The sequence below is a fragment of the Schistocerca nitens genome, chromosome 11 (genome assembly GCF_023898315.1).
Source record: "Schistocerca nitens isolate TAMUIC-IGC-003100 chromosome 11, iqSchNite1.1, whole genome shotgun sequence".
Taxonomy (NCBI): domain Eukaryota; kingdom Metazoa; phylum Arthropoda; class Insecta; order Orthoptera; family Acrididae; genus Schistocerca; species Schistocerca nitens.
This window is the reverse complement of record NC_064624.1, coordinates 12,593,313-12,605,593: the sequence shown is the minus strand read 5'-3', so window position 1 is coordinate 12,605,593 and position 12,281 is coordinate 12,593,313. Positions and strand designations below refer to the sequence as shown.

General features: G+C 43.0%; 1 protein-coding gene across 4 annotated transcripts in view; it reads right to left on the bottom strand.

Annotated features, from left to right (window-relative positions):
* Positions 1 to 12,281, bottom strand: part of LOC126213082 (zinc finger protein OZF-like) — a 123,060-nt gene that overhangs the window by 73,043 nt on the left and 37,736 nt on the right. For 3 of the 4 annotated variants that reach the window (XM_049940670.1, XM_049940672.1, XM_049940671.1), the window contains exons 2-3: positions 8,920 to 9,001; positions 994 to 1,065 (exon numbers count right to left, since the gene is read on the bottom strand). In XM_049940670.1, the coding sequence (XP_049796627.1) occupies positions 994 to 1,065; positions 8,920 to 8,949 (102 nt within the window). In that variant the 5' untranslated portion in view covers positions 8,950 to 9,001. The remainder of the gene's footprint in view (positions 1 to 993; positions 1,066 to 8,919; positions 9,002 to 12,281) is intronic. The other variant, XM_049940673.1, reaches the window with a different exon arrangement.

The window sequence follows — 12,281 nt, the reverse complement described above, 5'->3', positions numbered from 1 at the left end:
TACGCCGCACAAGAGAAGACATGTTAACATAGTAAAAAATGAACTCTTATCTACGCCCTTTCCCCCTGTTAATCACATTTTGTTATTCTCTGTTCTCCTTCAAATAATTTTTGTAGTGGAGATTTGTTTGACTTGTGCTCAGAAACACCGCAAGTACCACCCCAACAATAGCTTTTCCAAATCACGATGTCCGATAACTTTTCTGTAATACGAAGTCCGATTTGCATTTCATTCTTTCCCTTTTTCACAGTCATTAACGATTTTAAAACCCCCTTTTTATTCACCATTTCTTTCCACATTTTCAACCTATTCTTTTCTTTTCTTCTCTTTTTCTTGTTTATTAACCACTACAGAATGAATAGACAGAATGGTGGAGGGGAAAAAGGGGAAGACGAAAAAGAAGATATCAAATGCTGAACAATATAAAAGGAGACAAATATTCAGAAATGAAACGACTGGCTATGGGCAGACAAAAGTGGAAGAAGCTTAACCCATGACAAGGCGTGCCATAAGGCAGAATACCATACTACTACTTCTACTACTACTACTACTACTACTACTACTACTACTTCCACCACCACCACGTCTGAAAGTTTGTCCGAGGCATTCCGCTCGTGTATAGTTTACAGATTTTCTACGATATACTTTTCCCCTACATTAATTATTACCAAAACTTGTCCCAAATTTTTGAAAGCTCTCCTTCTTCACGGGATCAGCTGCACGTGTTAAATTAAAGAATGGATAGGGAGAACTACAGTGTACAGGAAGTCTGAATCACACTACAAGTTTTCAGTTTCCATATTTATAAACAGCTTGCAAAGGTGATAGTACTTGTAGGTGGGAGAGAAAATACTATGGCTGGCTGAGGAGTGGAGTGTGGGAGTCTTTGGTGTTGGCAGCCTTACACTCAAGTCATATGACAGTACTTTCCATCAATATCTAATGGTGAAACACCAGGAAACACTTACAGAGGACAGAATGCAAGTTTCATACCTGCACCATTCGTAGTAGATCTGCCTCGGTGCCTTCACGTAGCTCCTGCTTCACTGCCATAAACTCATATCCCTGCAATACAAAAAAACATTACTGTATTTTTATGTGTGGCAAAACATCTGTGCCAGATTATAGTCAAAGCAGTGCAGAAGTGTAGAATGAAGGCTTTCACGACTGGATGACATAGCTGCTGGTAAACTTTTCGGGCTGTGAGGTCGTGGTTCAAGAAACTCTTCTGTTCCTGACATTTCATCCAGGACTGCACCGTACAATTTCGGATGCTCCTCTGCCGAATCTTGCTGACTGGTCAGACATCCGAGTGTGACATATATACTGTACGAAAGGGGGCGTGGCCAAAGTAATGCGATGAACAGAGATAATCCTTGTCAAAGATATGACTTAACTTTTGATTGTCATCTTGCCAAAGATAAAATTGTCTAGCGATTCTGCGGCTCTGCTCATCACACGTTACTTCGACCACACCCCCTTTCCTGCAGTACGTATGTCGCTCTCGGGCGTCCGATCGGTCAGTCGGCAAGACTCGGAGGAGGAGCAGCACCCGAAGATGTCCAGCACAGTCCAGGGCAAAATGCCAGGAACAGAATAGTTTCTTGGACCACGAGCTCACATCCTGAAAGGTTTACCAGCAGCTAGTACAGAAGCGACCTCAAACAATATTCTCAGACATCTGTGAAAAGGGAAGTTGCTACTCACCATATAGCAGAGATGCCGAGTCCCAGACAGACACAACAAGAAGACTGTCACAAATAATAGCTTTCAGCCAGTAAGGCCATATAGCATCTCCGCTATATGGTGAGCAGTAACTTTCCTTTCACAATATTGTCACGAACATTTGGTAAGAATGTAGTGTTACAAATACCAGCAGTTGCACTGATACCTTTCCCGTGCAAATGACAACAGGTAAATATTTCTCCGACGAGCAATGACCGGAGCAAGATCAAATGTCACCTGCTGCCGCTCCGAGCAAACAGTGCAGTATGGAAAGTACAGGATGGTTGTAAAGTCGGTACCTATTTGTAACAGTGAATATTTAAAAAAGAATACATCTTTTCATAGTTCCATGTTTCCACTGAATATATTATGACAGTGTACCATTTGGTTATTAAGTTACATTTCAATTTATGCACCCACATTTTCCACATAAATTTTGAATATTTTAGGAAAAAATCCACGGCTTTTCCTAGCATCTCAACTAGGACATTTGCAAACACTTCACAGATACTTTGTTCAAGACTGCCAATATCCTTCGGTTTTAACTTGTACACTTATTCCTTAGCTCATCCCCAAAGGAAGAATTCACATGATGTGAGATCAGGGCTGCATGCAAGCCATTCTGTCAGTTCCCGGTGGCCAATGTACCTGCCAGGGAAATTGTCATCAAGCCATTCTCTCACTGGGGAGGGGGGGGTGGAGTTCCATCTTGCACGAAGAGCAATTCCCTTCCATTTTCCCATTCTCGAATCACAGGCTCTACGTACTTTCACAGCATCTGCAAGTACCGTGCACTATTCACGGTGTCGTGTAGCACGTACGGTCTGACTAATCTCCTTCCCACACCTCTGATCTCGATTGCATTTTTTCAGCTGTCACACTGCATCCAATTTTGACCAATAATGACAACCGTGACAGTTCACAAAACCTCCAACGTGAAATCCCACTTCATCAGAGCACAGGGTACTGTTTTACTGATCGGGATAATCGTCTCCTCGATCGAGCACAATCTCCCAAAATTCCACTCTCCCGTCACAGTCCTCGTCGAACAACTCTTGCACGTAATGTGGCTCCCGAGGTCGAAAAAATAGCTCACTTTTAAAAATGGTCGTTACCGTGTGACATTACAGTCCCATTTCCCTAGCAGCTTGTCTTGTTGACTTTGCAAGGCTTCGTTCAAAGATGTGGTGAACTTCATTCACATTCTCTTCGCACGTGGATGTCGAAAGTCTTCCAGACTGACTTGCATCTTTCACTCTAGCAGTTATCACGTATTTTTATGACAGTTTTTTTTATTGTCTTAGGATTAACTTTCGGTTTCCTACCTCACTCTTGCCCAGGGGCGAAGGCATGAGGGGGGGCTTGGGGGGGGGGGGGGGGTATAGCTCACCTCCTCCCCCCCCCCTCCAATGGAGTATCATATTACACTGGATAAAATGACTTGAGAAATCAACGAATATATTACTTCAACAGATTCAGAAGGCGAGCTGAAACTACGGAAGGAAAAGTGGGTAGATGAAAGTAAAAGATCTGAAACAGCGACTGAAGATTTAAAGAACTGTGACAAACCAGTTTTTCCTAAATGCATATGTTTTACTTCAAATATTTGGGACTATTTTTGTTACCACGAGCACTCCTGAACAAAGCTTCTCTATTTTGAGACGAATAGAGACTTATTTGTGTAACACACTGAGGCAGGTGAGACTAAATGTATCGGCTCTTGCAAATATCCATAAAGAAAGAGATATGGACATTGAAAATATCATTGACACATTCAGTAAAAAGAAACAGAGACAAATGAGCATGACAAATTGCGCTGAAGACAGAAATATCCAGTGAATTTTGCTACGGATATCCCCCCCCCCCCCATATCCAGTTCAAGTTTTTACATTCATGTCATCTTCCGTATCCAGAAAATTACTGGAAACTTATTTGTTGTAAGTTGACCTTTTTTATGATTAATGTAATTTTTAAAATCTCCCATGTTAAAATAAGTTTTTTTTTTACCCTGAACTCCTAAACAGGTACCAAAAACTACTTTAAGCAACTCCCAAATTTCACCAATTTGTCGGTGGCGGACTCTCCTTTTGTTAAGCGATATTGCGTGGGCATAATGTTTCTGCTCATCAGTGCTCACATAAGTGATATACTGTGTAGAGATGCATTGATAAAAATTACAGAGAATGAAAAGGAAGTTCAGATGTTTTGTGTATGCTATAGCCATTCCATAGACACTCTTTGGTCACACAGTCTGCATCTAACTAATTAATTTCATGCCATACATTCTGAAGAACGAGTGAAGTCATCGCAAGAGTGTTTTACAAATGCGTATTCTGAGATCTGGAGCTGTTTTTGGTGCAAGAGGCACGTACCTGAGGTCTTTCAAACAACCTCGGAGAAAGAAATCGACAGCTGTCAGGCCTAGAGAGCTATGTGGCCAAGACCCAAATGCAGCACTGTCGTGTCACCTCCATATCCAATTCACATTTACCATTTAGAGATGACATGCTGTTCATTCTACACGGTGATTCCAGAAGAATTTCAGAAGACAAATGTAATGCAACATTCCACGAACTTGAGGGCTAGTGCCGAAGTGCTAAACTGTCACTAGCACATCACAAAAAACAACGTACCTCCTGCTGAAAGGAACCTAGCAAGAAACCGTAAAATAAAATTTAGTGATTTTATCATTAAGAGAAGTGCAGTAACAAGATATCTAGGGATATTTCTGGACAAACATCGTAACTTTGCACTTCGTATAGAGGAAACAGGCAAAAAAAGGTACAAATGTGACGAATAAAATTATAACAAGTGCAAACAGGCAATTTTGTCTTTCCTCGAAAACAATCTGAGCATACCACCGATCTATTTTATCATCGGTCATAGGATATGGTGTGAGCATCTATGCTCATAGATTGCAGCTAGTGAAGCCAGACTCATTAGTGAGAAGAATTCAAAGAGGGGTGCTACTAATATTAACAGGTCCTTAATGCATTAGCCTGAATGATGCTTTGTTAGTAATTCCGAGAATTTGGACTTGGAAATCAGGAAAATGAGAGAACTTTACCAGTTAAAGAAAGCAATCAAATGGAAGTAAAAAGTATGCACGGAACTGAAGCCAATACAAAAAATTTAATGAAAGATGACCTATTACGACTCTCTCAAAATGAATGGAACATTTCAGATACAGGGAGGAGAACGTATGAATTTCTCCCTAACATCAGGAGGAGACTAAAAATCAGACTCCTTAACCCATCGAGTGGATTAATATATTACCTGACTGGCCACGGCACGTATGCTACATAGTTATACAAAATCAAAAGACAGACGAACGATAGGTGTGCCTGCGGCAGTGTGGGCGCTCCAGAAAACGTGATACTGACGAACCGCACGCTCTACGCAGGTGCGGCAGGTGTTAGCCGTCAGGGATTAAGAATGCTTTACCCCAAAGCAGCACTAGCGAGCAAGTCGATCTGGTCCACCTTTGACCATAATGCAGCTGCAGTAACCAGGAAGGCCGAGGAAGATTTCCACGAAGCATTCGACAAGATGTCAGCATGCTGCCATCCTGCGTAGACAATATACTCTACAGTTGGAAAGAAGACGACTGAGGTCGGCAGTTGCCACAAGAATCTACACTGTGTCGATACAGGTGATCACGGAAGTGTCCACTCTAAGCCACAACAGTGATTGCTGGAATCGTTTGCTACAGTGGAAACGTTGCAGACGTGCTGCCCGATGCCCGAAGAATGTAGCGGACAGTGGCTTTTGAGCGGGGTACTACGAGGATGTATCCAGTAGTGGAAACAACTATCTACTGCTTAAATGAACCAGACTAAATGAGCAGACACATGACATATTCTGCTATGCTTATAGTGGTATTAGTAGGTGGTAGTTGTTTAAGGGTTTATTGTAGTTTTCCAGTAGTAGAAGAAGTTGTAATATTTAAAAAAATAAATATCAGGAATAAATAGTTAATGCATAAATTTATTATTACTTAAGAAAATGTGATTCGTATGGCCTGATTTAGCTTTTCAGATAATAGGCTGTATGTGTGAAAAATAAATAAATAACAATACCTACCCACTTCATTGTACTTGGATAATAACTGAATTTATGAACTACCTCTTACTAACTCTGTAATCCTTATTATGCATCATTATGCAACATATAGTTGAAGCCATCTGCAATTGCAATACATTCACAAATTTGGCCCTCATTGCCAGACAGTCAATAAAGAATTGTATCGTAATGCGCTACGATGAAGGACACAAGAAGTAAACCTCCATAGAAGTGGCGTATAAGTGACTAGGTACTACACTGTGGCAATGCGTGATGATGTGTTTTTCTTGTTGCAGGTTGATTTTAAGTGATCAACATACTCTGAGATGCCAAGTCTTCACTCGTTCCCTGTAATAACAGTTACTTCATTTCGAAATTTCACGGTCGCCATCTTGTGTTCTCTCGATATTCTGGTCCCGCTATGCCACGCCACGTATTTGACCGCCGACTTCTTTTCCGATTCCAGACGGGTGAAGGCTATAAGAGAGCCTCTACATTTAAACTACAAAATCACTAAACACGGCTTCCATAATTCTTCTACACTCCTGGAAATTGAAATAAGAACACCGTGAATTCATTGTCCCAGGAAGGAGAAACTTTATTGACACATTCCTGGGGTCAGATACATCACATGATCACACTGACAGAACCACAGGCACATAGACACAGGCAACAGAGCATGCACAATGTCGGCACTAGTACAGTGTATATCCACCTTTCGCAGCAATGCAGGCTGCTATTCTCCCATGGAGACGATCGTAGAGATGCTGGATGTAGTCCTGTGGAACGGCTTGCCATGCCATTTCCACCTGGCGCCTCAGTTGGACCAGCGTTCGTGCTGGACGTGCAGACCGCCTGAGACGACGCTTCATCCAGTCCCAAACATGCTCAATGGGGGACAGATCCGGAGATCTTGCTGGCCAGGGTAGTTGACTTACACCTTCTAGAGCACGTTGGGTGGCACGGGATACATGCGGACGTGCATTGTCCTGTTGGAACAGCAAGTTCCCTTGCCGGTCTAGGAATGGTAGAACGATGGGTTCGATGACGGTTTGGATGTACCGTGCACTATTCAGTGTCCCCTCGACGATCACCAGTGGTGTACGGCCAGTGTAGGAGATCGCTCCCCACACCATAATGCCGGGTGTTGGCCCTGTGTGCCTCGGTCGTATGCAGTCCTGATTGTGGCGCTCACCTGCACGACGCCAAACACGCATACGACCATCATTGGCACCGAGGCAGAAGCGACTCTCATCGCTGAAGACGACACGTCTCCATTCGTCCCTCCATTCACGCCTGTCGCGACACCACTGGAGGCGGGCTGCACGATGTTGGGGCGTGAGCGGAAGACGGCCTAACGGTGTGCGGGACCGTAGCCCAGCTTCATGGAGACGGTTGCGAATGGTCCTCGCCGATACCCCAGGAGCAACAGTGTCCCTAATTTGCTGGGAAGTGGCGGTGCGGTCCCCTACGGCACTGCGTAGGATCCTACGGTCTTGGCGTGCATCCGTGCGTCGCTGCGGTCCGGTCCCAGGTCGACGGGCACGTGCACCTTCCGCCGACCACTGGCGACAACATCGATGTACTGTGGAGACCTCACGCCCCACGTGTTGAGCAATTCGGCGGTACGTCCACCCGGCCTCCCGCATGCCCACTATACGCCCTCGCTCAAAGTCCGTCAACTGCACATACGGTTCACGCCCACGCTGTCGCGGCATGCTACCAGTGTTAAAGACTGCGATGGAGCTCCGTATGCCACGGCAAACTGGCTGACACTGACGGCGGCGGTGCACAAATGCTGCGCAGCTAGCGCCATTCGACGGCCAACACTGCGGTTCCTGGTGTGTCCGCTGTGCCGTGCGTGTGATCATTGCTTGTACAGCCCTCTCGCAGTGTCCGGAGCAAGTATGGTGGGTCTGACACACCGGTGTCAATGTGTTCTTTTTTCCATTTCCAGGAGTGTATATTCAAATATGTTCTCAATTTACAACTGATAATTACCAAAACTTTTCAGACATGTTCATAGATGATGCTTCACTGCTTGACCAAAACCATTCATTCGTACTTAATGCAAGATAGCATAACATTGAATCTATATAAAAACAATTATTATAAAATAATATACATAAATACAATAATAAATAATATATATAAATAACATACAATGGAAGAGCACGAATCCGTCTTCTTGCAGGGGAACAGCTCCTCGACACCAGTATTGGGGGGATAGAGTCGTGCTGGCAGCAGCTCCATTGCACTCTGGGGAACATTCACACAGTCATCAGTGGGTCCAGTAGAGCTCGTGTAAGGCACCATAACAGCCGAGGAGTATCGTACACTGGTTGCCAACCACATACACCCCTTCACAACTACAATGTTTCCGGAGCGCTGTGACATTTTTCAAGAAGACAATGCACTGTGTCACAATTCCAGGAGAGTGACGGAGTGATTTGAGGAACACAGTGGCGAGTTCCAATTGACGTGCTGGTCCCCCGAGTCACCAGACGAACATGGTTTCAGAGCTCACCGACCCCCTCCCCCCTATTCAGAATTTACAGGAATTAGGTGATGTGTGTGTGCAAATGTGGTGTCAGCTGCCTCCAGCGAACTATCGAGGGCCGACCGCCTCCGTACCACGACACTCTGTGCTGTCACGCTCAGGTGGACGGTCATAATATTCTGGCCGATTGGCGTATATTCGACAGTATCGTCTGCAAACAGCTTCAGCTTCACAGAGCATCTGACATTCTCATTAATATAAACTGTAAACAGTAACGGACCTATAATACTCCCTTAGAGTACACCAGAAATAACTTCTACATCTTTTGAATTTGTTTCTTTGAAAATGATGAGTTGAGTTCTATCTGAAAGGTAGAAATCCAATCACAAATACAGTCCAAAACTCAAAAAACTAGTGTGTTTTTCACCAAACAACAGCGTGGAAAAGTATCAAAAGCATTCCGGAAGTCGAAGAACGCGGCATACAGCCGGTTGTTGAACTCCGGGGCAATCTGTAGATTACGAGTGTAAAATCACAGATGCGTTCCCTCCGGTAGGAAGTCCCGAACCCAGTCACAAATTTACAACCGTCCACCAGATGTGCTCAATAAGGGACAGAAGTGAGAGCCTTACCTCGGCAGCTCCGGGCACCTCATCTTCCATGGTGGCCAGTGCCCTCCGGGACTGTCGGCTCAATACTGGATGCCAGCATCAGCTACAACAGAACAGGCAACACCTCACTTACTATCGGCAGTGCAATTTCTAGACAGGCAGAAAAGCTCTGCACATCACAATGACATTCTCTCCTGCAACAACTGAATCGTACTGAAACATGTCAAGACACTGAAAGTTCTGTGGTGTGGACCATCTCCACCTACAAACATACTCTGCAGGCCACAGTGACACGCACGGCAAACGGTGCCTAGCAGTGTACCGCGTGATGGGGTACGTCCTCGTTCCAGTCGTGTATGGACTGCAGAAAGAATCACTGCTTAAATGCAGTATAATTAGTCAGATCTCGTCCTCACACTGTCTATGTAAGCTATATATAAAAAAGAGCTGGAGAGCAGCTCTAAATTCTTCAACCTAATACAGGTTCTTGAAACTTTACAAGAACGGGATAACTGGTTTCTATCATGAACAATCTGCTAATTTAAATTTTGAAACATTTCCATGAAATTCTCCCATGAGCCAAAAAAATTTGTGACACTCGTGTATCTTTATTATCCCCTGTTACTCCTATTTCCTACAGGTCCCACATGTTTCAGCAATGTGATAAAATGGGACACGTAAGTGATTTGTAACCCAGATCTTTTGTAACTTCTCGGCTGATCGAAACTGTGTGCCAGACGAAAACTCAAGCTCGGGACCTCTGCCTTTTGTGGCAAGTCCTCTATCGACTGAGCTACCCGAGCACAAGTCACGACTCGTCTGCACCGAGAGGACCGCTGGGAGCCGGGACTGGACCCGGGGCAAGATGTGAGACTGGGCCCCACCTCCAAATACACAAACCAATTATATTATAACAACAAAAACAATCAATTATTGACAAAATTATTTAATTGGATAGATAAAAAAGATCTACTCGCCAAGCAGCGGCAGAACACGAACACAAAAGACTGCTGTGAGGCAAGCTTTTGCAGCAGTGTCTCCTCCTTCAGGCAGAAGGGTTGAAGTGGAAGCAATATGGGCGAAGGAAAAGGCCTGGAGAGGTCTAGGAAAAGGAGTAGATTTTGACAAAGTCACCCAGAACCGTAATCCAGGGGAGACTTACCGTAAGGGATGAGATGGAAAGACTGATTCTTTAATGTGAGATGGGATTCATCATGACAAGAGAGGGCACTTTGAAGAGTTAAAAATCGTGAGAGTGGTCAAATAAAATATGCACAGGTTAGAAAAAATAAAAAAAACGAAAGAAAAGCACGAAAAAGGTCATAAAAATTAGAAAAATTCGTACGGAAGTCATTAATAGGAGCTAATGAGTGGACGATCTATATTGATCAGAAAAAAGAAATAAGGTAAAATTCGATCTGGAAAGTCGTGAAAACTGACGAAATTTTAGAGCCTGGATAAACAGAAAGCGAAAGTTATAGAAGAAAATGTAAACCACTTTACTTGATATCAATTAAAGTCGATTACAGCGATTTGCCGAAAAACAAACGCGCAAAAACGTGAGAGAATTACGTATAAACAAGATAAGCCGATAGTGGAAAAGCAAATAGCTCTCAAATTTGCGAATAAATCGGTGAAAGACGATCGGGATAAGGCCATGCAGTATAATGAACCGTAAATTGTTGAATGCAAATTCGTAAATAACAATGGAATTGTTATATACAAATAAAATTGAAAGTGAAAATGGACCCGTCTACTGGCACGAAAATCGGTATTAGAAAAGACGTCGGGACAAAGTGCTGATATTTTTTTGCTGCGATATAGATCGCCCACTTATTGTCTCTTATTTACCATTTCCGTACGAATTTTTCTAATTTTTCCGACCTTTTTCGTTGCTTTTCCTCCGTTTTTCTATATTTTCCACCCTATGTTTTTTTTACGACTCTCACGATTTTTAACTCTCCAAACTGTCCTCTCCTGCCACGATGAATCGCATCTATTAAAGACTCAGTCTTTCCTTCTCATCCTGTACGACAAGTCTCGCCACAGTTCTGGGTGACTTCCTCAAAATCTACTCTTTTGCTAGACCTCTCCAGGGGCCCTATTCTGTATCGCTCATACCGATCGGTGTACTAGGTTAGTCTCGGTAGTGACGTCATTTTCGGTTCTTTATCGAAATACCCTACTCAGTAAGCTTCTGAGACTTGTTACCGAAGAGTCCTCCCACTGATTTTACGACAATTGGACCGAGAGGTTTTGGATTTCGGTCTGGTCCTGTCGACCGATGAGCTGTGGTTTATTTGCACCTATAATTTGTTATTTTAAACATATTTAGCGGTTTTAGCTCTGGATTTAGTGATTGTGTTACAAAAGAATCATCAGAGGATGCATTCGGTTGGAAAGTGAGTTCATAATTGACTATTTTCCTTTGTTGGAAATATGGTTAGGTTAGGTTGTTACTGTGAATGATTACATAAAAAAATGTTTTCGGTCAATATTCTCTCAAAATACGTGTTATTTTTATGCAAATAAGGGTTTAAAGAACATTAAATATCAAGACATCGGTTATGCTTACATGAGTGTGAAGTGACATTACTAGTACCTTTGTGAACTTTTTCCCACAAATGGGTTATTTAGTAATTATCGAAACGTGTCTACAACTTTCAAGTAACAATGGAAAGCAATTATGTGAAGCCTCATATTGCAAACTTTCCAAACTGTCACGCGTTTATGACTTACACTGCACTGTTTGGCAACGAAGTCAGCCTACGTTCCTCTGCACAACACTACAAGAATTGAGCATAGGGTGTCTGTTGTTCAGTGTGGCCAAGTGGTTAGCGCGCGTGTATGCCATGCGGAAGGAGACAAGTTCACAAATTGGTAGGTGCAAAAAAAATTTTTTTTTCCTCTTCATATATGCAACACGTTCTGAGACATTGTTATTCGTGTAAGTTAAGATTTTTCTGCAATATTCGTTATTCCTTACATGTAAGAGCTCACTTCCTCCGTAATGATTTCGTTGATTTCTGTGAGTTTAAAAAACGAAATATGGAATTGCTGGAGAAGAAATTGCTGTGAGTGAAATAACCGACAGTGACCTTTATATTTTTTCTTGTCAGAAATAATTCACCATTTTTTCCGAATATGTAGCGATTTCCGAGTATGCGGCTAGACAGGAATCTAAGAGCACAACTTAAATTACTTGGAATGTAACTAGCAGCAGTCATCTTCATGATCTTGCTTGTCACAAGTATTTATCTGCGATCGAATCCTCGACAACAGTAGACACAGATGAAAGATCTCTGCCGTAATATTTTTAGACTGTAGCACCATATACGAAACATTTTCATTCATGAGATGAACTGCAGGAGCTCTCGAAAATG